The 27,129-nt window shown below is 32.9% G+C and overlaps 1 protein-coding gene across 1 annotated transcript in view; it reads right to left on the bottom strand.

Moving 5' to 3' along the window:
* Window positions 1-14,550: 14,550 nt before the first annotated feature.
* GRIK2 (glutamate ionotropic receptor kainate type subunit 2) overlaps window positions 14,551-27,129 on the bottom strand; it is a 622,787-nt gene continuing 610,208 nt past the window's right edge. The window contains exon 16 of the mRNA XM_077760692.1: window positions 14,551-16,267. Within this exon, the coding sequence (XP_077616818.1) occupies window positions 16,103-16,267 (165 nt within the window). The 3' untranslated portion in view covers window positions 14,551-16,102. The remainder of the gene's footprint in view (window positions 16,268-27,129) is intronic.

A 27,129-nucleotide genomic window follows, 5' to 3' on the forward strand; every position in this document is an offset into this window, starting at 1 on the left:
TCCTCACTGACATCTCTCTGTAAAACTTCAACAGATATGAATGGGTATCTCAAGTTAGTCATTGATTCATTTATTCCATTCAGTCATTCAGAAACCTTTGAGTGTAATAAATGGTAAGAGGAAGAGAATCAAAGAAAAGGAAGATACAGATTTTTCCTATGAGAATCTCATAGCCCAAAAGTGAAGGTATGCATGTGAGAACATCATTCCAATATGTCATTAACATTATAATGGAAACAAACGGTTCTAGCTGACTTTAAAAAGGTGAGTATTTCAGCAATTTTGAGAGTTATTTAAGGGAACATGATGATTGGAGACCAAAAGTAAATTAATGCACCAAGTCTGAAGTAAGGCAGTATTAGAGGTAAAGGAAGAAGAAAATTTCAAAAATAGGACAGTTGACTATAAAGTCCTTGAGGAAAGGTACTGACTCATTTAGTGTATTATCTCAAATATATTATTTAACTAAACAATTACTTGTTGAATGAAAAAAAATGGGAAGAAAAGTTAATACAATTTAATGATAACCCAGGGTAGGGGTGGTGGAGAATGAGATGTGAGAGAGCATTCTCACAGTTCGCTTCTGTCCTAGGTAAGACATACCATATTATAAGACATACTCCCCCATGCTGTTGGCCATGCTGGAAACCAAGGAGTCACCTTTCCTCCTCCTGTATATTTTCTCCACAAGCAATTATATCTTATAACTCGAACTCTTTCATTTCTCTCAAAGTAGTTCAAATTTCTTCATCCCCATTTCTATTAATTTGGTTTGTTTCTTTTTGTTTTACTTTTCTTTACAAGAGTTAAATAACAGCCACCTTTTACTTAGACTCAAATCTAGGTCCCCTCAAACCAATTCTTACCCTGCCACTGAAGTGACTTTTTATCTAAAATATGAAGATAATCAAACACCCTTCTCTTATATTTTAATGAGTGTCCATTTACTAGAAGTAGAAACTCTTAAGAATGGTATTCCTTTAGAACTTAGAGCGCTTCCTTTCTTCTACAGATGTATATTCACCACCTCAAATGTAAACTTTGAACTATATTTAGGCTTCCATAATTTTCAGAATAAAGAAGTGTTCTTTCTGTCTTTAGACTTCTACCTTTACTGGCAACACTCCCCATCCCAAGCCCCACACTTTGCCTGGTTATTTATGTTGGTTCTCCCAGGTCACTTTCTGTACTATCCCCTGAGGAGGTTCTCCCCATTCATTTTTCCTGGTCCCCCATCTGGATTAGGTACCTCCTCCACAAAGTCATAAAATCCTGTACAAGCCTAGGAGAGTACTTTTCACAAAGGATTTTGATCTGTTAATTGTAATATATTTGATTTATGTCCTTCAATATCTAGTAAAGTGCTTAGCAGTGACTTTTACCAGGATATGGAAAACAGAGAGAGGAGATTTGGGGGAAATTCATAAACAGTCTGTAGTTACATAGAGATGTCTGGCAGTTAAAGAAGAATTCTAGACTCAATATAGATGAGGAGTCACTGAAATCTAGCTAGCAGTTTTAGTAAAGAGGTTGTATGAAATGATCATGGAGAAAGACAAGAAGGACAATGTTTCTTCATGATTTCTTGATTTTCTCTTCAGTCCAAAGTTTAATATTAAAAGTTAAATTAAAAGATTCACTTATGTTGGTAACCATGCTTTCTTCCATCTTTCTATCTGTTTCTAGTATTAGTTTAGTAATTAAAAATTTTTATTTATTTATTTTTAGAGAGAAAGAGAGAGAGAGAGAGAGAGCGAGCGCTAAAGGGATAGGGGCAGAATTAGAGGAAGAAAGAAAATCTCAAGTAGGCTCCATGTTGTCAGCACAGAGACTGATGTGGGGCTCAACCCCAAGAATCACGAGATCATGATCTGAACTGAAATCAAGAGCCAGATGCTTAACAAACTGAGCCACCCATCCTCTCCATTAGTTTAGTAATTTTAATGAAAAATTTCATATTGCATTTTCTTGATATTATTTACCATAATTTCTTTAATTCTGAACTCAATTCTCCTAACAGTTGAACGTCACCTGATCACCAGCACAGCTTTCTCTCCCTCCACTCATTTTTTGACAATGGAGTTTTAACTATTAATTGGTGACTTGTTATTTTCTTGAGATACTATTGTTCACTTATTTCAACAAATATTTATTGATAATCTAAGCCTTGAATAGACAAAAATAAGTTATGTGAAGGATAATGGGACATTGTCTCCCAGCTGCCTATTGAATAATCAAAAAAGATATTTCCCTACTAGTAGACATAAGGGTTTGTTTGTTTTTTTTTTAAACTGGAAAACTCAGCAAAGTAAGTCTTTGCAAATGTAGATCCATGCATTTCCAGCATTTTGTTTACTGTGACAGGCTCATGAATGCCCTAAAGGTTTTCTGGATGTTCTTTCTGAAGCCACAATTGCCAAAATTGCCTGTGAAAAAAACTCAGATTTGATCACGTAACTCCCCTAATTAAACACTTTTAGTGTTTCTGACTGTACTAAAAATACAGAATACTTTACATGGACAATAAAGCCTCCAATGAGACCGTCTGTGGTTAAATGCTTATGTTACTCTCAAGTCATTTTGTTCTTGCTCACTGTGTTTTGGCTACAGCAGTCCTCACTCTTCCTTGACTCTGTTTTCACACACACTATTCTGTGAGTGGTTCTTCCCTAGAACTTCTATCCTTCCTCTGTCCCTTTTGGTCCAATTCCAGTTTTCACAGTTTGACCTAAAAATTCATTTACTCAGTTATCCTTTAGTCATGCATGTAAACCACATCCTTTGTAATGCTCTGTACTCACTCTACTGGGCTTAAGATGTAACGATCTATTGATTTGTGTAATTATTGTGCAATGTTTGCCTCCCCCATTATACTGTAAGCTGTATCACAGGAAAACCCAGTCTGCTTGCTAATCACTCAGTCCTTAGCTAATAACCGTAATATCTGGCTCACAGATGATTTTGGGGAACATATGTGGAGTTAACATGTTTCAAATTATTTTCTTTAGAAAGAAGTTAATCCTAAATCATAATTTATGGACTCTCAACTAGTCGTAAAAAATATTACTGACACTTGTAACAAATAAAGTTTACTTCAGTAGAGATTGAATAATAAAACCATAAGCATGACAAAGTAAAGGTAAATCCTTAAAACATATCCTTATACATTTGAAACTATCATAAATGAATCCTGTAAATCAGTTCTATGTCTATTGCCACTGAAATCGCAAGAATATTTTTCTTTAAGTTCTATTTTTAATCTTCTCCTTCTGGAATTTAACTAGTTTTAAAACTAACCTGCTTACATTTTTCAAGGTATAAAATATAAATTAAAATTATTTCCAAAAGAAAAAATTGTGTATCACAAATAATAAGCACCTACCATAATGTATGAAAAACCCTGCTGAGTCCTGGAAGACTTCAAAAAGAGATCTTAGATACATTTCTACCTGTGAATTAGACCATGAAACTGAGCAGAAAATTCTGACAGGGAGAGAAGGTGATGAGAACGTTTCAGGTATAGAAAGTGCAAGAAATGAGAACATTCATGGCAAAATTATTAATCAGTTACTTGGAGTGTTTGAAATATAGAGCCTAGGGGCACAGGAATGAAAGGGGCTAAAAAGACAATTTGTAATCGGTTCATGTAGAGTTCAAAGTGTCTCTAAATGACATGCCAAAAAGCTATTATTTATATTGCAGGCAACAGAAAAAAAATTAAAGACTATTTTGCTCTTTGCAGAAAACAAATGATTTATCAGGTATTATTCTGCAAATAAATATATTGGGAGTGTGAAGAGTGGATTAAAAAGCAAACTATCAGAAACAGGAAAACTAGATAGAAAGTGCTTACCCTGGGATAGAAAAAGATAATGAGGGTCTGGCTCTGTATAGGCACATACAAAGAATCTAAACTATCTGAGGACATTTACTTGTTTGCTTTTGCTCCCCCCTACAGAAACTCTCTCCCTGGGAACAGACTGTGGTGCATACGTATCTGTTTAACTTGGAGATTAGTACAGTCTTGGAAACGTAGTTGGAGATCTAGACAACTGCTGAGGGGGAGTGGAGATAATGGTGTCAGCAGACGTGAAATGAGTAAGGTCAAATAGGTTGGAAATGTCTCCTTTAAAGTCAGGAAGAAACAAAGATGTTTACTATCACCTTTATATTCAACATTGCATTAGAGTTCATAGCTCTATAAGACAAGAAGAAACTTAAAAATTTGAAGACATCCATTATTTGCATGTCATGTGACTGTTTACATAGAAAATCCAAAATAATCTAGAGACAAATGTGTAGAAATAAAAAAAGAGTTTAGAAAGGTGATTGCATATATAATATAGCCTTATATATCTTTATATACAAGGAACAAACAGTATAAAAACATTTTTAAAAGACACCATTTATAATAGCTACAAAAATTATAAATTATCTAGGAATAAATGAAATAAATATGTGAGAACTGTATGCAAAAAAATTGCAAATGACATTAAAGAAGGCAAGAAAGTACTCATGAGTAAGAAGTTAATATCAAATAAATACAAAAATTATTTCCAAATTGATACAAAAATTTGACTTCATTTGATTAAAGTTCCAACAGTTATGTTTGGGTGTGTGTGTAACTTAAATGATTGATTATGAAATTTAGGTGATGTAACAAGATCCTTCTGAAGACAAAAAATAAGAAAAGATTAAATATAATATCCAGAAACAGACCCATGCATGTATGAAATTTTGATAGGTTCCAGATGTAGCATAGCAGATCACTGAGAGAAGGAGATACTGCTCAACAAATTAAATGGGCAAAAAAATGTTTATACAGGCAGAGAAAAGAGAATGTACACATTTGAGTTAAACTGAAATTATAAAGCAAAACCTTAAATGTTTTAGAAAAACATATAGATGAATATCATTCTGCTATCAATAAAGGAAGCATTCCTTAAATAGAATTTCAAAAGTAGGAACAATAAAGTAATAGAATTGTACATTTGGCAACATTAATATTAGCAATTTATGTCCATCAAACAGCCTTTTTAAAAAGTGAAAACACATAGACAACACGTGGGGAGGAGATGTGCGCAGCAAACAAAACCAAATAACAGATTAGATAATATCACTAGTATTTAGGATAATAGAAATCATTAAGAAAAGTGAGTAAAAGACCTGAGTAGACCTCTGTAAGAATATGAAGCACAATAGCTAATACACATGAGAGACCGTCAATAGCACTGGTCAACAGGAAACTGAATATCAGGACCACATGGCATTTGACACATTTGATAAGAAACTTAAAAAAAAAAAATTGAGAAAGACCAAGAAATGGAGAGGAAAGTTTCTCCTATATATTGATGATTTAGGTGCTGACTGGTACAGTTTGGGCAGTGTTGTGGAGTTGGCACACCCTAAGTCTCATAATATGTCTATCTAATAAATATTATAACACATGGGTACCAAAAAACAAACAAAAACATATACATACCAGTACAATATAAAACTTAATTCTAGTAGTCACTGACTAGAGAACAAATAAATAAGTTATGGTAGATTTAGTCAATAAGTATTATATGCAGCAGTGAAAAACAAAGAATGAGAGTTATTAGAAAAAACATGAACAAATCTCAGCAACACATTTTTAAGATAACAGGATGTTTCAAAAGAGACAGAGACTATCATACTTGTTCTCTCTTTCTCTATCCCTCTTTCTCTGGAAATTCTCATTTACACTGTGTATTGTCCAAAGGTAAGTACAGGAAAGGAAGGATGAAATGAAACTACTGAAATTACTGAAAAGCTTGGGAATGGTAAGAACTAGGAGAAATGGGAGTAAAAGATGTTTCCAGGGGATTGAAGTGGAAAAAAGACCTTTTGCTCCAAGACAGTAATTTCAACATTTGATACCAGGAAGTGAAGGCTCATTCCTTGTGTCACTGAAGGCAAGGATGTGGCTAGACATGTGGGTTACTAAAATTGGTTTGGAGTAAAGGGGATCAGGATAGTTATTGGGTCCCTATTGTAGATCAAGTTTATTTTTTGAGTGCTTTTGAAAAGACTTATTTTCTATCAATCTATGTCATAGTCGGTTTAAAAGCTTGTCTGAGAACACATGAATATGCTATGGCTGTGTCTACCTGTCAATAGCCTAAGCAGTGGTTGTTGTGCACCAGTGTTTTATCACATGAGCAACACTACAGTATTCGGTAGGGAGCTGCCCCAAAAGCACATAGAGTATTTTTATGTGGTTTTTAAAAGCACACCTTTTAAATTTTAATTGATTGATTGATTGAGTGTGAGTGGGAAAGAAGAGGAAGATGGAGAGAGAGAATCATGAGCAGGCTCAATGGCCAGTGCAGAGTGCAATGCGGGGCTTGATCTCATGACCGTGAGACCATGAAATCAACAGTGGTATGCTCAACTGACTGAGCCGTTCAACGCACCCTTGCACACCTTCAAACTCATATGCGATCTTGCTTGGTCAAGAGAAAATATGAGTTGGAGTGGTCCATTCATCCTGAATCCACTTCTGCACACAGTCTTTTCTGCAGGGTCCTATTCTTCCTTTTAATTTCTTGATCCTGACATAAACACAGATCAACATGACATTCATGGACACTCATAGGAAATGAAGCCACATGGGCAAGACTTCCTAGCATGGCATCAATTACATTAGATTCACTAAGCGAGTTTCTGCATGGTATAGGATGGCAAGGTTCAAATAAAATATGAACCTATGTTATTCAGTGCAGTGGTGAATAGATTGAAATAAAAACCATCTCTGCCTGGGTTTGATTAGTGAAGTTTCCAGAAGTGAAGCACCCAACCAATTTTACTATCACATGCTGGCTCATGTTCCCGGAATACATGACATTGATGTCAGCTTGACTTACAATGTCAGTAGAGCCCCAAGCTGCCCACAGATGCTTCTCCCAAGTACTCTTGATTTACAATGTCTATATCATTACTGTTCTTCTGGTCATCAAATCTAGTATAAGTTAATCACATTTCTGCAGCAAATAATTTGAGAATGTTTTCATTTTCTATCTGTAGGATTTTAAGAGCTGCAGACATTAACCTAAGACAAAACTCTACAGACCTTTCTCTGAGTTGCATGGAAAGACTGTAAAGTTTTTAAACATTATAGTCCCATTTTTCTGGCAACGCATTCACTATCTCTTTTACAAAACCTACAGCTATTATCTAATAATTATAGGGGTAGGAGGCTTTGTCCTAGACTCTCATCTCTTTTTACTCAGTGCTCTTTACTGAGGCCTTCTTGTTTACATTCTCTACTTCAGTTAGTATCTTTGGACACTGACTTTAAAATTTATGCATTTATCCCAGACTCTAATTAATACATGTATAATTAATTGCTTCCAAGAAATTTTCACGTGGATCTTTCAGAGATATCTCCACCTGTGTCAAAAGCCACATGCATTCTCCTCCTTATAAATCTAGAAATATTTTATACTTTCTTCTATTTCTATATGAGTTGATGGCAATTAGTTGGGAAAGCCACATATCTGATATACATTTGCACAGCCTAATTGATATTACTATTTCTCACAAAACCAGTTTTCCTCTCTTTCCAGACTGCAACCCCCTACAGCACTTGTGAGTCCCTTAAAGTAGGTCAGGACCATGTAACTAGATCCACCAAAGAGCCTTTTTACAGGTATTGTAGGAGAAGGTTTCATGAGGGCACTAAAAAATTGAACAATCTGGACTATGAATTACCCAAGGGAAGGTAATAGCCATAGAGAGACATGAAAAAAACAAAACAAAGCAAACAAAAACCTAAAAATCCACAGCAGAGTTTTCATGAATGGGAAATAAACTTTTATTTTGATTAGCCATTGAGATGTCACTGTTGTTCGTCACTGTGACCAAATATAGTGCCAAACAACATTGGAGTCATTCTGCCTAGGTTTGATAGCTGTAAGACTTCTAAATTAAGTTCTCCTGTCAGTAGTTTTTTTGTCCATAAAATGTGATAGTATTAGTCCCATCCTCATAGGGTTGTTCGAAGTATTGGAAGAGGTAATTTGCATAAAGCATTCATAAATTATGGCACAACTTTTATGAACAACCTTTATATTTATTATTGAAGTCACCAGGAAATTATGTGAATTTTTGCCTGCTAAATATCTTTTGAATCTGTCTCATTCTCTTCAGTTTTACTGTTACCAATTAGTTTAATCTAAAAACTAACATAGTATTTTACCCAGACTACTTACTGATATGGTCTTTTTGCTAATCTCCCCATACCTATTCAGGTACCTACTTAAACTGTGCTCCAAATTGCAGCCTGAATGATCTTATCTAGTAATCTTGTTTCTGCTTAAGAGATTTTAAATAGTTGGCCATTGCTCTTTGGATAAAGATCAAATCATTAAGGTCACCTGCACTACCTTGCTAAGGTCTGGTTCCTATCTATCTATCTATCTGTCTATCTATCTATCTATCTATCTATCTATCTATCTATCTATCATCTATCTATCTATCTATCATCTATCATCTATTTAATGTTTATTTATTTTGAGAGAGAGACACACAGTAGGAGAGGGACAGAGAGAGAGGAAGAGAGAGAATCCCAAGCAGGCTTCATGCTCTCAACACAGAGCCCAGCATAGGGCTTGATCTCATAGAAAGTGAGATCATGACCTGAGCCGAAATCAAGAGTCAGATGTTTAACTGACTGAGCCACCCAGGTGCCCCTGGCTCCTAGGTATATTTCAAATACATCCCAATTACATACTCCCATCCCTTCCTTGTGCCCCATCAACTCTATTAGTTCATGCCATGGTTCCTCCTGTCCCAGGATTTCTACATGTACTTTGTCATAGGTTTGTGAAGTTTGTTTTCTCTTTCCTGAATACTTGCTTCTCATCATTCTTTTTTTTTTTTTTAAGTTTATTTATTTATTTTGAGAGAGACAGAAAGAGCACCAGAAGGGGAGGGGCAGAGAGTCAGGCGGGGTAGGAAGGAATCCCAAGCAGGCTTCGTGCAGGTGCACAGAGTCTTATGTGGGGCTCGAACTAACAAAACTGTGAGATCATGATCTGAGCTGAAATCAAGAGTCAGATGCTCAGCTGACTGAGCCAGGCGCCCCCTCATCATTCTTATCTCAGTGCAAACATGACTTCCTCAGAGAAGTTTGCCCCAATCCTCTAGTCTAAATAAGGTTCCTTATTAAAAACTCATAAAATACTGTACTTTTATTTTCCTTCATCTGTGTGAGAAAAATTCAAGGGTATTTTTTGGGTAAACTTTGGACGGGGACTAAATAATTGAGATCTGACTGTGTTCCACAATAATGCTGTCAGTGTTATACAGTCAATTGTTGGGCCACTGTTTACATCTACCCTGCAAGAAAAGTAAGGAATATTTAAAAATAGGGGAGCACTGGTGATGTGTTTCTTGTACCTATGTGAGGACAAAGGAAAAAAACTGCAACACAAATGGGAATAGCACAGATCAAAGAAGTCCTTAGGTAAAGTCATGGTGGCATATTTTGCATATAATGAGAAACCACCACCCTGATTATTGGGATGGCAGTAGTGTGCTAACAGCATAGTTAACATTTTAGTTTATGTTATTCACACCTGGACAACTCCTACCATGTGCCAAAGTTTGAACTCAATAGAAGTTATATACCCCTGGGAGGGAGATGCAAATCAGTAATGTGTCTCATTATACCAATACATGCTTCTCTGTGCATCTTTTATAAATATTAACTGATTCTCATATTTTTACATCATAAATTGTGCTGCTTGAAGATACTGACAGAAGTCTCATTATTCATCAGACTCTAATAGAAAAGAACATTTCTTTGACAGCACTTTTTAATTTGTATTTAGGTAGTTAGCATATTTCATTAAGGTCAGCTTCCTCCTCAAAATATGACAGTGAGCACTCTGTCTCTTTTTCAGTCAGCTTTTCATATCCAATATCTAACACAAAACTTGGTTTATAATGTGAATTCTCTGATTTTTTAAGTATAAAGAAATGGGCACACATTTAATTGATTCATTTGGCAGAGTACAGAGTAACAGGCCAATTCTAATTAAAGTGCCCAAATTTTTAAACAAAATTTTGGGAATCAAAGTTATAGTTATTACAAGTGAACGGCATTGTGCAGAGCAAAGACATTGCCACCTACCATACTATACTATACTCTATAATATTATAGAAATATCCAGTTGAATTATAGGAAAACAGAAATTCTCCTTTGTAAACAGGCAGGAATATACTTGTTTAAAAATATTTTTTAAGTTACCCTCATAATAAATGTGAAAGTGGGATACAGTGTAAGGCAATATATTAAAGATGAATTCTTAAAATCTTACAGTTCAGTGTGGTTCACTAACAAAGTGTTCCTTATCTACATTATAACACATGTTTCTTGAGTTTTATATAATAGAAATTGGAATGTTTTGAATTAGACCTAAGCCCTTAGGGTATAAATTACATTGGCTTCCAAATTTAGCTTTATTTGACAGATACTAAAATAGAACTATTCCCCATTTCAGAAATATTCTTAGGCTCCATTCTGTGAAGTTCATCTTTATGGTGAATGTATTCCCTTACATACAGAGTTAGAAAAATTATTTCATAAGAAGAAGACATCGGTAATATTATGTTCTTTACAATTAGAAAAGCAAGGTCTGTTTGACCAGACCACTTGACCCAGAGCAGTCCTAGTTTTTAATTGCTTCCTATATTGTATTTCCGCATAACATCATCTTTAAAGGGAATGGTTTTTGTTTCAGGTAACAGTGAAGGATTGAATGTATGCAACAAATTTTACTCCTTAACCATAAAAATTACGGTAGACAGATTTTTGTTTTTAATGCATAAAACTCCAAGAATAAAGAGAACAGAAAGGTGACTATTTCAACAAAATTTTGGAAAGAGACAGGCATAGGAACAAAAGACAGTTAACTAAGCAGATTCAAAAAAATTAGAATGTGAAGCGGGCAGTGTGAGAAGCTGTCAACCAATCCGATTGTATCACAGAATTCTTAAAGGCACAGGAACCAGCTGCACAAAGTACATTAAGAACTAGTACCAGAGGGAAAATACAATAAGGAGGACTTACTGAATGTATTTTGAAAACAGTGGGTCCCTATATTCCCTTCCCTCTTGACTTCTGGGAGCCTGTTTTTCACCAGTTTAGCAGTGACAGTGTGTTATTCTCAAAAGATTAAAAATGCAGTACTCCAGGCTGGAGCATGCGAGGTCCAGTTGAAAGTCTAAATACTATATTTGAAACAGGTGGTTAAATGACCACGTTGTTCTGAATTCAGAATGTGGATAGCTCCAAGTCTCTTAAACAGTGATTATCAAAACACTGGCCATCAGGGCCTTAATCTCTAGGCGAGAAATTAAAAGACATTTTTCACAAGAATTTAACAGGACTAATGGGAAATGTCCAAAGATAGGGACATTTTGAAGGATTCATCAATGAATGGCCCATCTAGATAAATCTATGGTGAAGCTCAAATTAGATAAATATTCTCTCTTATGCCTCTGTGCGTGTAGAACTTCCAGCTCATATTCTAGTCCCTTTTTCATAATCATTCACATGCTGCTAAGAATTAAAGACAAAAATTTGAAGAAAACCTCTAATACATAAGATAGGAATCCAAAGAAGCAAACAAAAGAATGCATCTCGGGGAGAAATAGGTCTTTTCAGAAAGAAGGAAATAGCGTAGGATTGCTGTTAATGTTTTCAGAGATATGAGAGAAGATATTACAGCCATAAAATAAGAACTCATAAAAATTAAAATAGTTTAATGTTAAGAGAAGTCATCAGAGTGAACAGAGAAAGCAGAGAAAAGGAAATCCCCAACATAATGATTCAGAAAGTTTTCCCCAAACTGAAGGACAATAGTACCTAAAGTGAAAAAATTAGCAAGAGCCCAGGATGATGGATAAAAGTAGATCCATGCCTATCACTACAATATTTCAAGATCCTAGGGACAAAGAGATCAACTAAATCTAGGAGACAGCTTAAAAAATCACAAAGCATCAAGGATCTCAATATTTCAGGCTTTTCTACAGTAGACTAGAAGTAAGAAAGCAATGAAAAGACACCTTGAAATTCATCTAGGTATAAATTATTTTCAACTTAGAACTCTAAAACCAGAAAAATTAACAATTACTTACAAAAGTAAAATAAAAGCATTCAGACATATTCAGAGGTACAGAAATATCTCATAAGATGGAATTTTCCTGGACTTCTCTAGAAGCCACCATAATTAGAGATACACCTCAAAATGAGAGGATATATGTTAGAGGCAACAGGAGATTCAACATGATTGAGACTAAGAAAGTCCTCAGAAGGCAGAAGGGAGGAATCTCATACAGAGGACCAATCATCAGTCCACACTGGAACAGTGTGACTCAAATTATAGATACATTCAGGACTGTCATGACCAAAATCTTCGCTGGCATTGTACCATCTTTTAAACCTAAAAACATAATTCTTGGGTGAGCCTCATCCATATTTTTATTCACACTTTGCTTTACTTGACCAGACATTAATGAAGTTTTTGTTGTACATTCGTGCCCTATTTCTTGAAACAGCTGGGCACTGCCTTCTCTCTGTGAAAGCACTCTGTTTAAATTTACATTTCAGAGTTGGAGGTGAGCAACAAGAAGCCTAGTCACAGAATATATAGAACAGACTATTCATGGTGAACAATTTCTGGTGTACACAACAACCAGGTGCCATAATTCAGTTGTACATATGCATTGTACATAATTTTTTGTTTGTATATTTCATAATAAACAAATATTAAAAAGTAACATCTTGGTAAATACTTTTAAATTGTTAGTGTTTATCCTCAATTCAATAAAAGCAAGGAACTTGTATTAAAAATGTATTGAGTTGCAAAATATTAGAAATATTTTAATTAATAAAATATCCTTATCCAATTTACATATTTTAAAGATAAAATATATCCACTTGGTATTCTCATTGTGGTTAGGGTTGTTCAGCTATAAATATGTGAATATCTCCTTGAGACTTGGTATTCTTATAGTTGTTAGGGTTATTTAGCTTCAAGATAGATAGATAGATGGATAGATAGATAGATCGTTGTTATTTTCATCTGATTAAGGTTATTTGGTTATGGCATATGTAAGTATATGCCACTAGTGTTTCATAGTGCCTGGGGTTATTTGTGATATATGTATCTCGATTACCTGAAGTTGTCAGGTTATACTGTTGATTGGAATAGGTGTTCTCTTCCTTTCTTCTTATAATTTAAGTATTAGGCTAGAGAAAAATGCTTACTCCAATATGTTACCTTCCCAGAGAGAAGACACATTTTTTCACTGGTTGAAATTATTTTTAAAGTAATCAAGATTTTATTAAGATTAAGAATAGTACCTCATAGATGCATAAATACCTAATTAGTAAGGAAATATCTGTTTTGGCAATAATGTAGAAATCTTTTAGGAAATGGATAAAAATTCAATATTATACATTGTTTATATATCCTAAGTTACCATTAGAGTTAAAATACAATAGGTTTTTTTTTACACTTTTCAAAATATTTTTATATTTGAATAAAAGTATTGCCATGTTTTATGAAAAATTGAAATACTTATTTCCTAACTTCTTGAAAATAATTAAAGTTGTAATTTTTTGTCTATTATTAAGTTTGTTTAATATAATAGAGAATTAAAATTAAAAACTGATTTAAAATATGATTAGAATCTAATTGATAAAAAAACTTAATATTATCCAAAATCTGAACATCTTTATGATATATGTTGAGGCTATTTACCATTTAAGAAAATAATGCTGAGATGTTTAGGAGTGGGTAATGTAACTCTCTAAAATTAAATTTGGGAATAAAATCATCATGGATATATGAATTTTAATTTAAAATAACTCTGATAGTAGAAATTTTCAAAGTACCTGGGCATTTAATTGTTAATTTAATTAGATGTCAGCAGTTTGATTATTCAACTTCTTTGAGTTTAAAACAATACAGAGATTTTTTTATCTTTTGTGTTTTTTTGTTTTGTTTTTGGTCACATCTAATTTAAACGGATACCTTTTTTGCTTTAAAACAAAGTTCTGTTAGGATGTTAAGATCTAAAACACAACATTACTAATTGTTGGTATTAAGCCTATCTCTTCCTCTCCTTTTGCTGAATTAACAATGCACAAGGAATTCATAAATTGGGCATGAGTTAAACTTCAAGTATACTGTTGGTAAACACTACACAGTCTTATACAACCCTATGAATATAGTCAATATCTACTCATAGAAAAAGTAAAATCATGACTGCTGCTTCTAGAGTTGCTACTTTTCTCATTTAAACTGACATAAACCTAGAGATTACACTACAGCTCAATCCAGCTTTTCCTACATCTGTGTAGTTCGTCACTGAGCCTTTTTCTTCTTTTCTCCAGATGGTTGGGAAGTGGCCATCTTTGATGACCTAGAAGGATTCAGGAAGTGTACTTCCCTTAATGCAATGAACATATTGTGCATTCATTTACACATACAAGAGAAAAATGAAAGTCAAAGATGAAAGTAAAATGGACATAATTTTAATGATTTTTTTTTAATTTTGTGCATTGGATTCAAACAGCAAACTGTGTGCACTCAACTGTTATCACAATGTTGTCAAGAGGTCTGTGTCTTTTACCATTTTACACACAATTGTTCATTACAGTATGTTATCAGCCTCGTGGAACCAGGGGTGTGGCATGGTAAGCAGTGGTGGTAGTGCACCTAGCTTTTATATTATCTAACTTGAAAATATTTATCTTCTATGATTCCTTTTTTTCTTGATAAAAATAGTTTTCACCAAACGTTGGTGGTGCACACGCACTACCATTCATGCTTGACATCACACCCCTGACAGGAACACATGTTCTTGTTTTGTTGATAAAAAGTATTACAAAAATTTCCATACAAAAACTATTTTCATAGAAATCTTGCATTTCCACAAATAAACCTGAACATTTTTTTGAAAAAAACTGCTCAAGAATTTTGTTCATTTAACATTGTGACTGTATTGATAAATGCAGTCCGCTTCAAAGTTCTCCGCACATACTTTTCTATAGATGAACAGTCCCCTTTCTCCTTTCACCGAGATCTGCCCAGGCTCTATCAAGTTCATTTAGAGCAGAAACGAGGGTTTAGATGAACATATCTGAATGTTAGAATGAAAGCTTCAGTCTTCCACATAACCATTAATACTCAGCCCTCTTTTACAACTTAAGACAAAGATTGCAAAACATCATCCTTTTTCATTCAGAATATTTGAACCAACTGTTGCTCTTTTATTCTGGGTACGGGATCGGGGAAAGGGTGTAAGGGGATAGGTAGGGACCTGGTAGAGTTGTATGTTAAATCTGCTTTAGTAAATTTAAGAAAAACATTATTTATTGCCTTGGTAATTGACATTTCTATCTCAATCAGTGACACAGGACTGTCAAAAGAAAGAAAGAGAGAAAGAAAGAAAAACACTGATGAATATCTGCTTTATATTCCACTTGTCATGAAATTCAGATTTGTTTTGCATTACATTTTTTTTTTCACATCCTATAAACACATATCGTCTATTCAGATGACCATTATACTGAGTAGCGGGGGGCTAGTAACATCATCACCTCTATGACCTGGGTGTCAGAAGACTGTACTGTTTCTTGTATCACTACAGTTTTTGCTGATTCCAAGTATTTTTATTCTTTAATGATTTTTTTTTACTGGTTACCCTTGGGGCATCGATTTTCCACCTCCTGGCAACAGTTGGACTTCAAAAGGAACCTGTAATTTCCTACTGGACTGCATTTGAAACCAGCCACAAAATGCGCATGTCACATTCACTCAGAAGAAGGGAGGAACCCATGATAAACAGTGTAACCCAGTGTAACTTGGTTGATCCGTGATGCTTGCAAATCAAGTCTGATCATTGCAACTGCTTAGATCACAGAGTCTCTAGTTCATAGACACAGCGGCATGAGGTAACTCATTTTATTTTGCACAGGTTGCATATTTCCACAGGAAACATTCTCGCTAAATTGTTTGGAAAAAAGACGACAGTTTGTGCTTGGGTGTTTGGCCTCCCAGCTTTATGCCATGGTTTCTTTACCTGGCAACCTTCTGTCGTTAAATGTGTGCATGTTGATAACTTCTTCTGTTTTCACAATAACTGGGGCCTGTGGCTTGTGTTTTAACCGACGCTGGCACTTCAGGGACATCCTCAGTTCTTCCACCATGGCGCTACAGAAGGACCTCTATGAACAACACAGAGAATGAAATATTATAAAACAGATACACTGCAGCTGCCCGGAAATAATATTAAAATCATTTTCAACAGACTTGTCAACATAGAAGCCTTGAAGGTTTGAAAAATTTCATTAAGAAGGTTATAACAGTTGTTGCACTTTTAACAAACAACTCATGATAATTCAAGTATTTTTATCAAAGTGGGCTAGTTTAAAGAAAATCTCCACCTGATAGTGAAATTAACTGCCAACAAGGAATGCACATAGTATGTATATGTTGAATAAGTTTTTCAGATGCAAAATTGATTAACATCATAAAATATAAATCTACCTTAAAATTTAAATACAAACACAGATACACAAATCAATAACCAGAAATCCATTCTTGATTTTTTTAAAAAATCAGAGGAAATATACTACTTTTTAGATCACAACATGAGATATGAAAATTTTCTTTAAACATGGGTTCTTCATTATGCATCTCAAAACAGAACAAAAGCAGTACTCACACATTTAGACATAAAAACATGGAAAATAATTTCTAGTATTCATCATATCTTGATATGATTATGCCTATAAAGCTATTGATGATGTTTACAAACAGATATGATTTAATCATGAAATGACAAACTGTAGCACGTTAAAAATACATGAACAAATATTAAATTTTTTTGTCAACATAGGCTTCATAACTGAGAGGTGGCAAATAAATTAATCCTTAAAAAGAATGACCCTATAAATGTTATTTTTAATTCCCATTTCATTGGGAATAGATTTTGTTAGAAATTCTATATATCTGGGTCTCATTATTACACATTCCTCACAATTCCTATTACAGCATCATATATGTGAAACAAAATTTTGTTAGTCTCCTTCCCCAGTTAATTGAGATACACGTGTATTAGTTACATATAAATCAGACTCATGGACGAGTTTCATATTGTAGTTGGAATGCAGATGGGCTGATACTTAAGGTCTTTCTGTGTAAGAACTAAAAGTATGGACAATAACCAAATATGTGGACAAATATGAAAAATTTATACAATTCTTCAAAATGATATGAAAACATAGTGAAATAAACCTAATTAAATTTGTGTATGAGACATTTTTTGCTTTAATGTTGCTGCCTTATTTTTTATCAGTTTAGGCTAATGCCAAAATAATACAGGATAAAATATTTAATACCATATATGTGCCTTATGTTTTAAAAAATATTTTGCATGCATAATCTTTTGTGTCAGTCAAACTAATACTCTGAGTTAAGGTAGGCATCTATGTGACAGAAAACTGATTCAGACAAAAGGCAAATTAGTTTCTGCAGCTCATATCTGAGACTCCAGCAAGATATCCTGATACCCAATTTTGTGATTTTTGACCCTGCCTTAGTATCTTCTTGTCCTTCTTGGATATATCCCCATTCTTGGATATATCCTCATTTCTCTTCTATGGGTTCCTGAACAGTTTCCTTATTGTCTAGACTACATTCCCCAAAGGGTGAGAAAGAACAGAAAACATTATTTTTAAACCAGTTGTTAATAGCATTTCTTTGTCCAACAAACAGGTAAAATCCAAACCTCCTGTTTGGTTTGGTTTTGTTTTTCCCATCATGGCTTCTATGATTCAGCTTTCCTCCTTCCTCCTCACCTTCCCCGCTCCATTTCTTTTTTCTCTACACACACTCTTCTCTGCTTGAACCTCCAGGATTTTCCTCCTTTGCTTCTTGCTCTAATACCCTGCAGAGTTCTTTCAACCTTCATATCAATCCAACTTTATTCCATATCTCAGGACATGACTCACATTTTCAGTTATTCAGAAATCACTTTCCAAATGACCAGAATCATTATTTTCACTTAATTCGGTTCTGTCCCTCCAGTATTTTGCACTCATTGTCATGTTTTCTATCTGGCTTCACTGTCTTCTCTGTATCCCTATCACAAAATTGTTAAGAGCAGAAATAAAATTCTCATGGCAATGGCTGAACACACATGTAACCTTTAAATGTTGACTGAATTTTAACAATAGTTACATATGCCCCTAATATTTGAATTCTAATTTAAGGTGTGTTTAATTCAATTGCTTAAAAATTTTTTCAGAAGCTTAGTAAAATACATGTATATGAGTTATCTGATTAATCAGGTAAAACTTTGGCATTTGTTTAATAACATTAAATTAGTAAAAATATTAATTTATTAGTACTTGTAATGGGTCATGATTAAATGCTACACATGAATTTCTCATTAACTACAGTTACTGTCATGCATTATTTATAATGTGTTAAATTATACAGTTCAGAAGTTCATGAATTATATTTCTATTAAAGGATTTATATGACACTGACAGCCAGTAGATGGACATAGTGTTTCTCGTTGCTTAATACCTACTATTAGATGTACTTATTAAGAACATGATGATAATGATGATGAAGATGGTGATGATGACAACACTGTAGAAATGGAAAAATCTGACTCCAAAAGGGGGAAGAATACATAGTCTTGAGGTAACTTAGTCTTGGCTCTCTGTTGAAACATTTAACAGAAGAATTGATTAGATTCAAGGTCAGAACTTGAAGCCATTGACACTTTAAAATGGCATAGGATGTGAAAAACGTTGAACTGTTTGAAATAAGCCTTCACTTAAAATGAATAAATTTTGCAAATGCTAAATAAAACACTTTTCTTGGCAAACTCGATTTTTTAGACATTTTGAATATATTAGTTTCAAAAAATAATGGAATAGATATATTATTTTTTTTGTCCATACTAAAAGAGTGTCCTAAACAACTGATTTCTTTTGGGAAAAAAATCTGATAAAGATACATACCCATTCAACTATGAAATGACTCAATTTTATTTCAAGTAAGTTAAAGAGTAAACTGTATTTAGTACACTGCACTGAACTTCAGACTACAAATAAAGGCATATAAAACTCTTTTAAGGAATCTTATATAACATTTATAATGTTGAATAATATTAAACATAGGTTAAAAAGTCTGCACCAATCAAAAACCACAATACCATCATCTTTTATAAATTTAAATTATCTTAAATAAATTATATTTAAAAATTCAGAAATTCTGAAAATTATAAGCATGTAACCACTACCATTACCATTTAGGCTTTAACTAGTCTACAAAGCTATTAGAAAGTGAACATTTTAATCAAGCAGCCTTTAAACAACCAACCAATAACTCTGATTATTTAATGTCAAATTACTACTTTTACTTTTTTTCCTATGAATGAGTTGTATTTTACCAGTTCTCTTTTGATCTATCAGTGTAAGTTTATGTAAAAAATAGTTTTATTTTAGGCTATTAATAAAATCATCACGAAACAATGGGTTTTCTTCTCACTTGTAGAATGTTTCTAATCCTTCACAAAACGATGAGAAAGTTAGACCTGAACAAGAGTTTAGAATCTACAAGGGAAACCTAAAGAATTTAATGATACCATAAAGTACTGTTCAATTGTGGCATGAGGGCAAAAACATATCCTTTACTTTTTAAAAAAGCTTTAGAATGCAAGTTCCATATCGTTATCTATGTAAGAATCTAAAGTTGAAACTGCAGAAATGATTGTGCATTATAATTGTTTCCCTGTGCTGTATGTTGCCAAAAAATTACTATGTCTAACTTTTAAATAAAGGTATAATGTCATTCAAGAGGCAATCTATCTTTCCTACTTCATACAATAATTGGAACTTTAAAAATGCCTTTTTATTGAATATGAAATAAGGCTTTGAAAAACCCAAGTGCACTTAACAGGAGTTTCTTGGCTTATAATAAAGAAGAAGAAAAGGAGGGGAGGGAGGAGGAGGAGAGGAGAAAGGAGAAGCCAAAGAAAGAAGGAAAGAAAAAGAGAGGCAATAGAGAGGGGAGAGAGGGAGAGTGAGGGAGAGAAGGAAGAGAGGGAGGTGGTGAGAGGAAGAGAAAGAAAACTAAGTTGCTTTTTAAGTCACTTCTCCTTAGCAATGGAAAACCACAAATTGTGTCATTAAATAAGGTAAGTTTCTTAGGGTGAAAACAACAACGAAAATGTTTCTCCACATTAATATAACAGACTACAAAAAGAAAAAAAGAAAGGCACAAGGATACTAACCATTATTAAAAACCTCTTTTAGTAAGTTTCAAAAGTTTACTAAACAGTGTCTGGATGGTAGGGTGGCACTAACCAAATAGAAGATTCCTGAAAATGAAAATTTAAATCTTTGAGCTGTTAGCATGTATAATTGCATTTAAATTAGTAAAACTCATTATAAAATTCACTATATTTAATGAGGCAACCTGTATTTACACATCTCTAATTCTAGAAAGGATGAAAGTCTGGAAACTTTAAAAGTATAAAGGTGGCTATATTTTTATTTGGAGTATAATAAGACAACGTAAATAGTCCCCAGAATAAATGTTCCACAAATATCATTATTGGTGTATAGAATAATTTATTCTGAATAGCTTAACTTTCTAATTTACAGATATGTTTATAGGATCGCAAGATGTGACAGCACTTGGCAAAGCACAGAATTTTTTATAATTAGAAATCTAGTTGGAAATATGTTCCACACTGGACACTGGCATAGACTTCATTTTTAAGATAATACCTTTATATTTATCAATATCTTTTTTAAAAACAGCAACTGATGAAAAATAACCAATTTGAATTTTTTAACTTTGAATCTTGTCACTTTCAAATAGAAAACGTTGTCATTTATCAGCCGGAGAAGAAATAATCATAAAATATTATACGGTACTATCAAGTCTGTATTTAGTGTTTATTTTTTAAAGAGAAAGCGATTATGTGTCTTGCTGTCCATTCTTTGATAGTATAAATGATACTCCAATATTCATTCAGAATAATATCCAACCATTTTTGCGTAGTTGAAATCTCCTAGTTGAAATCCCATCAAAACATCTTCAAGCTACTTCTATCATATTTGTAGTTCAATATTCTACTATATACTACCTTATAGTATGCTACTCTGCTTTTTTTAATGCTTTATTTAATTTTGAGAGAGAGAGAATCTGAATGGGGGAAGGTCAGAGAGAGAGAGGGGACAAAGGATCCCAAGAAGGCTGTTGCTCTGACAGAGGAGAGCCCAATGTGAGCTCGAACTTAAGAATCATGAGATCATAACCTGCGCCGAAGTCGGAGCTCAACCAGCTGAGCCACCCAAGTGTCCCTAAATTGTTTTGTTTTGTGTTTGCCCTTTAAATTGTTTGCTATCTGGGGGCTCCTGGGTTGCTCAGTGGGTTGAGTGCCCAACTTGGGCTCAGGTGATGATCTCACAGTTCCTATTAGAGCCCCATGTCAGGCTTTGTGCTGACACCTCAGGACCTGGAGCCTGCTTCAGATTCTGTGTCTCCCTCTCTCTCTCTGTTCCTCCCCCACCTATGCATGATCTCTCTCTCTCTCTCTCTCTCTCTCAGAAATAAGAAATAAATAAACTTTAAGATAAGATAAATTGTTTGTTATCTGATTTTGGATAACAAGTCCGTTCTCAGACACTTTTCTGATTAATTTCTGATGCGGTAGGCCATTTGACCAAGAAGTCCAAATCACATCTAGTAAAGACAAACCCAAATGGTCACTGTGATCCCTGCATAAAATTATTTCATATTAGCTAAAAAAAATAGCTAATCAATGAAATAATAACTAAAATGGAATAAAAGTATAAAGAATATAATAATATGCAATATTTTATATAAACATTGGTGTATTAAATGAAGAAAATAATTGTCATTTAATATGATACATTCCTTTTGATGTATACTCTTTTAAATTAACAGTATTTTTAAAATATCAAGGAGCTAATGCTATACATCAGAAGTATAAATTGACCTAAGGCTATATGAATGTAATAGTGAAGCAATGAGAGATGGAAAATGACTAGTTAAGACACTCATGTCAAAATATATATATATAGCCCCTTTGATCTTGATATTCAGTTCAAGAGCAGCTATCATTTTTTAAAAAATTATGTTAGATACACTTTGCAGTTGTCAGACGGGACTTTTTACATGCAGTTTCTGTAGTGATCTTATTGCTTAATCACTTTAATTTTACAGCCAGAGAAACTCAAACTCAAGAAGCTGTTATCTATCTAAGGTTATGCATATAACTGGTATCAGAACTAAAAGAAGAATGCTTTACTCTATGAATGCTTTATTATATTAGCTTGCTTCATTAACAGTGATTTGAATTTCAGTGGAGCCTTTTACCTGGATGCTGTTGTTAATAAATGTTAATTTTTGAATAAAAAGTAATAAATCAGACAGAAAAAATTATGGGGCAAAAAGAAATACATTTTTTAATCAGTAAAATGACAAAGCATCCTATGCTTTAGCCTGGATTATTTTACAATGATAAACTTAACCAAAGATTTAAATATTCTCAGAAACCTTGACTTTTACAGAAATAGTTACTAAATATTTTTATATTGCATTTAGCAAATACAGTGAGACAGAGAAATGAAGCATCATTATACATTTTTACACTTCCCTTACTTAAGCTAGGAAAATCAATAAATAAGGTCTGACAAGATTCAACACCACTTTAGTCAATATAACTATGAAATGCATTTTAAGAAAAAGCAAGGTTAATCATCACATTCTTGCTAGTAGTCATACAATTTTCAACCAACCATGTAACATCTAAATACCTACTGCCTAATTCTAGGAGAGCTCTCTCTCTTTAAGATCCAGAAGTTAAAATGTATCAGTTTTAAGAATAATAATAAATATATTATAGCAATAGCTGCTTATTATATGCCAGACACATGCAATAACCTCAATGTATATAAACAATCATAATTGTTTTTTAACGATCGTAATTTTTAAAACACTTTCATTTATGGCGTATTCATAACCCATTTATTTGTTTATTTTAAGTGATGTATGGAAAGTTTAAGTCATTTTATCCAAAGTTGAACAAAGCTGAGAAGTGATCCCAAATCTTTTTGTTTTTCTATTCCAAGACACATGCTTAATTGTCTAAGAAAGTGAAATAACTAGACAGTGCTTATGATCAAAGCCCAGTCTTTTTATCTATTCCAACCTCCACACATTTTATCAATGCAACTTCAGGAAGAAAAACTATTAGGAGAAGTAGTTAAATATGTTGCCTCCCCTTATGCAATATGTTATAGCTTAAGTGGTGTGAGACGAGGCCTCTTTGACTTTGGGAAACACTTGACCCTTGGGACACAACCTCATCTGCACAATATGGATAACGATAGTTGTACACTCCTCAGTGTAACACCGTATTCAAATGAGACATTACTCTTTAGAAACTCTAAAGTCATTTCTAAAAATAAGATAGTAAAATGATCAATCCTGCTACAATTTTAAAGCATCATTTATGGGCTTAAATAGAGGATGGCTCATCATAAACAAGTGACTTAAAAATCCTTTTGTTGATTTGGAACTTGGTTGGTGAATAAACAAAGATTAGCATCTAATTTTTAAGTATGATTTTATATTTATATTTAAAAACCTATTTAAAAGCCATCCGGTTAATATTTATTTAGGCTATTTATAGAAACGGAGAGATGCTCTGATCTCAGAGAAAAGCAGTAATTTAAAGACAATACATAATGGACTATTTGTCCAAAGTTTATTTGCAACTTTTAACTTTTGAATAGCAAAAAGCTCTATGGCTAAATTTTATTATACTGAAAATTTACTTAAAGCTTTTAACTCTTAAAACATTAAATGCCATTAAAATTCTGTGTATTAAACCAATGAAAAGCACAGTTATTCTGTGGTTTGTTAACAGGCATTACTTGCAAAAGGTAAATATTGAAATAAAATCTGTACTGTTGATTTATACGAGCATTTGCACTTCTATACCTTATTCAATAAATGGCTTCTTTTAAAAAGCATTGCTCCTGATGGAACAAAATTCTTCAGCATTCTGAAAGCAACAACCTGTTTTCATTCTTCTGGCTCCATAAAATACAGATTTAGCCAGTTTTGAAAAGTGTTTTCCTTATAAATACTCTTTCATCCAGGATCCCTAGTCCTGCAGCTTTAACCTAAACCACTCTGATTTTCTCTTTATCATTTCCCCAAATTGCATTGTTTCATTCATTTGGCCTTCCACTGTGAGTTACAACTTCCTTCTCCGTTTGTTATTCAACTCTAGACCAAAGAGCGTTCTATGTACTCTCAACATTTTTTTTTTTTAACTTTTAGTGTCTGGAAAAACATCATTACTTAGAGATTATCTGGAGTATATTACATCAGTGTTTTATAATACAAAGAACTGCAGACTAAAATGTACTATATCCTAGAAAACAACAGTACTTAGTAGTTCTTACAATTTACTTCAATCATCTTAAAGGAAACTTCAAATCAATACAAACTCACTATCTGAGCAATAATTTATATTTTTTATTTCTCAGGCATTTTTACTACATTTTGTTTATACTTAAATAATAAAGAATATTTTTGTTGCTAAGATTTTTCATGTCAGAAAACTCAAAGATTCATGTTCAGACTGTTCAATAAAAACAATTTTTACAGGCAAATACATTTTCAATAGCACAAAAAAGAAAATATTTCTGTATATAAATCAGACAAAAAAACTAAACTATATGTTATATTACGATTCTTGCTGGAAATCAAAAGAGGTCAGAATTATGTACATCTTTTAAAAGAGGACATCTTAAAATATTTGAGAAATGATGAGTAATTTTAAACATAAATTAATTATGTATAAAATAGTTTAATGAAAATTAAAATTATTACAATCACTTCTAATTCATGCTTACAAAACCAATATACTATAATACATACTACCAGGCAAAACAAAATTCTGTATATTAAGTAGCTTTTGTCAGTTACACAGTAAGACTTAGAGAGAAACAGAACTTTCAACCATATCCATGTAACCTGAAATGCATGGATAATTGCCTCAGGTGCATAATAGTTCTTTGGATTCTTACTGAGTGAAACTTAAGTAGTAATATTTTTAAATCAGGAAAAAGATAAAGCAAGAATAGAATCAGAAAATTCACATGTTGATTAGTTACTTTTTCAGAGATATTCAGAAAAGAAAAACTTTTTTGAGTATCTTTATAAATGGTCAAGTTATACTTTGAAAAAATCAGAAAAATAAATACATTTATTCAAATTTAAAGTTTTAATAAATTAAAAGCAATGTGTCTTTGATGCATTAATATTTGCATCAAAATTAAAACCATGAAGTATTATGAAAATTATAATACACCATCTTGTGGTTATCTGAAAGGAATGCAATTTACAGTTTTTGAATTTTTAAGGTCTATATATTTCAGCATTTTCTTCCATTTTCCAATCTTAACCTGACTTCATTTAAAAATGATACTTTCTTATACTGCTTTTGATTATCAAACAACTTGAAAATATAAAAAGTTATAGTCATCAAGACCTACTTGCTCCACTAATATTTTATATAATATGTGCTATAAAAGACATTATATTTTCAGATTTAAATAGTAATAATAATAACTATTAATTTTATTTTCCTCAGTGGAGGTAAGACTTGACATGGGAAGATAATAGCTATTCATAATTTTTTTCCATAAAGTTCTTATTCAACTAGAATTGTGTGGATACTGTATCTGGCAGCCTATTTAGATAAAGAGAGGAAATTTCATTTGGTTTTTTAAAATACTGGAATACTCTAGCCTAAAGGAAGGAGGAAGAAAGTAGAGAAAGAGAAGGGAAAAGATTTATGGAATTATGAATAATATATCATTGTTTACATTCAATGTACAAAATATAATTCATTGTGTATTTGGCTCTCAGTAAATAATTAATTGAATAAATGAACTATTTCACAAATATTTACCTTATTTTTAAAATTTAAGGTATGTAATTAAAGGCACAATTGTAAGTGTAAATAAACTGTGAATTTCTATATGTCTTCATGCATATTTTATGATAAAATCCAGGAATATTTTATGGTTAGTTTTAATAAATTAAGTAAGGTGCTAAATAGACTGTATAACTAAATAAAATATTTTTCTCAAGAAAATTAAAAAAGAATTGAGCCCAAGAACCGAATTTATCACAACAAATAAATGGGTCACTTTTAATAAACCCATAAGTATTTGTTTTAGAAATATAGTTCTGTTGAACTATATAGAAACATAGTTCACTTTTATTCTTTATGATACACTTTTTTAAATAGTTCACTAGAATCAATTTCATTATTAATTTAAATAGAAAGATACAGGTAAATAAATAGATGATAGATCTGTCTGCCTTATACCAACAGGCACTTTTTGGGACCTCAAAAATGCAAACCAAAAACACTAGATATTTGTCCAAAGGAACTGAGTCTAATAGGGAGAGATGCATCCACGCAGAGAAAGCTACAAATGCGTAAAATAGTGTGTGAAGGGGAATGGAGATATGCGGAGACTTCACAGAAAAAAAGGTATCTAGACTTAATGATGGATGTGGTTCAAAATAGGTAAAACACCTTCCCAGCTTTCTCAAAGGAGTAGGAAATGTTTTTGGAATTATGACAGTACCTGAAATCACCTAAGTAAAAAAATTAAAATGTACATGTCATATTTTTTTTTGGAATAGGAAATGAAAACCTAATACCATCTTGTGGAAATAACTGTGTTTTCTACCCAAATCCATTATATCCTATTGATTCGGGAAAGCTTTCTGGTCAAGCTGATACTTGGTCTTGAATGCCCAACCTAAAATATCTAGTGAGAGTTTCCCAGGTAGAAAAATGGTCAAGATTTTTCAAGTTATTTGAAAGAGGATTTGAAAAAGCTGGATGACCTTGGAAAATTAAAAGTAATTTAGTCTTGCTAAAGGTGCAAATTTGAGAGAAGCAAAAAATCAAACTACAGTGGTAGACAGGGACAGATCTTGA

Source organism: Crocuta crocuta, unplaced genomic scaffold, assembly GCF_008692635.1.
Source record: "Crocuta crocuta isolate KB4526 unplaced genomic scaffold, BGI_CrCroc_1.0 scaffold401, whole genome shotgun sequence".
NCBI classification, from domain to species: domain Eukaryota; kingdom Metazoa; phylum Chordata; class Mammalia; order Carnivora; family Hyaenidae; genus Crocuta; species Crocuta crocuta.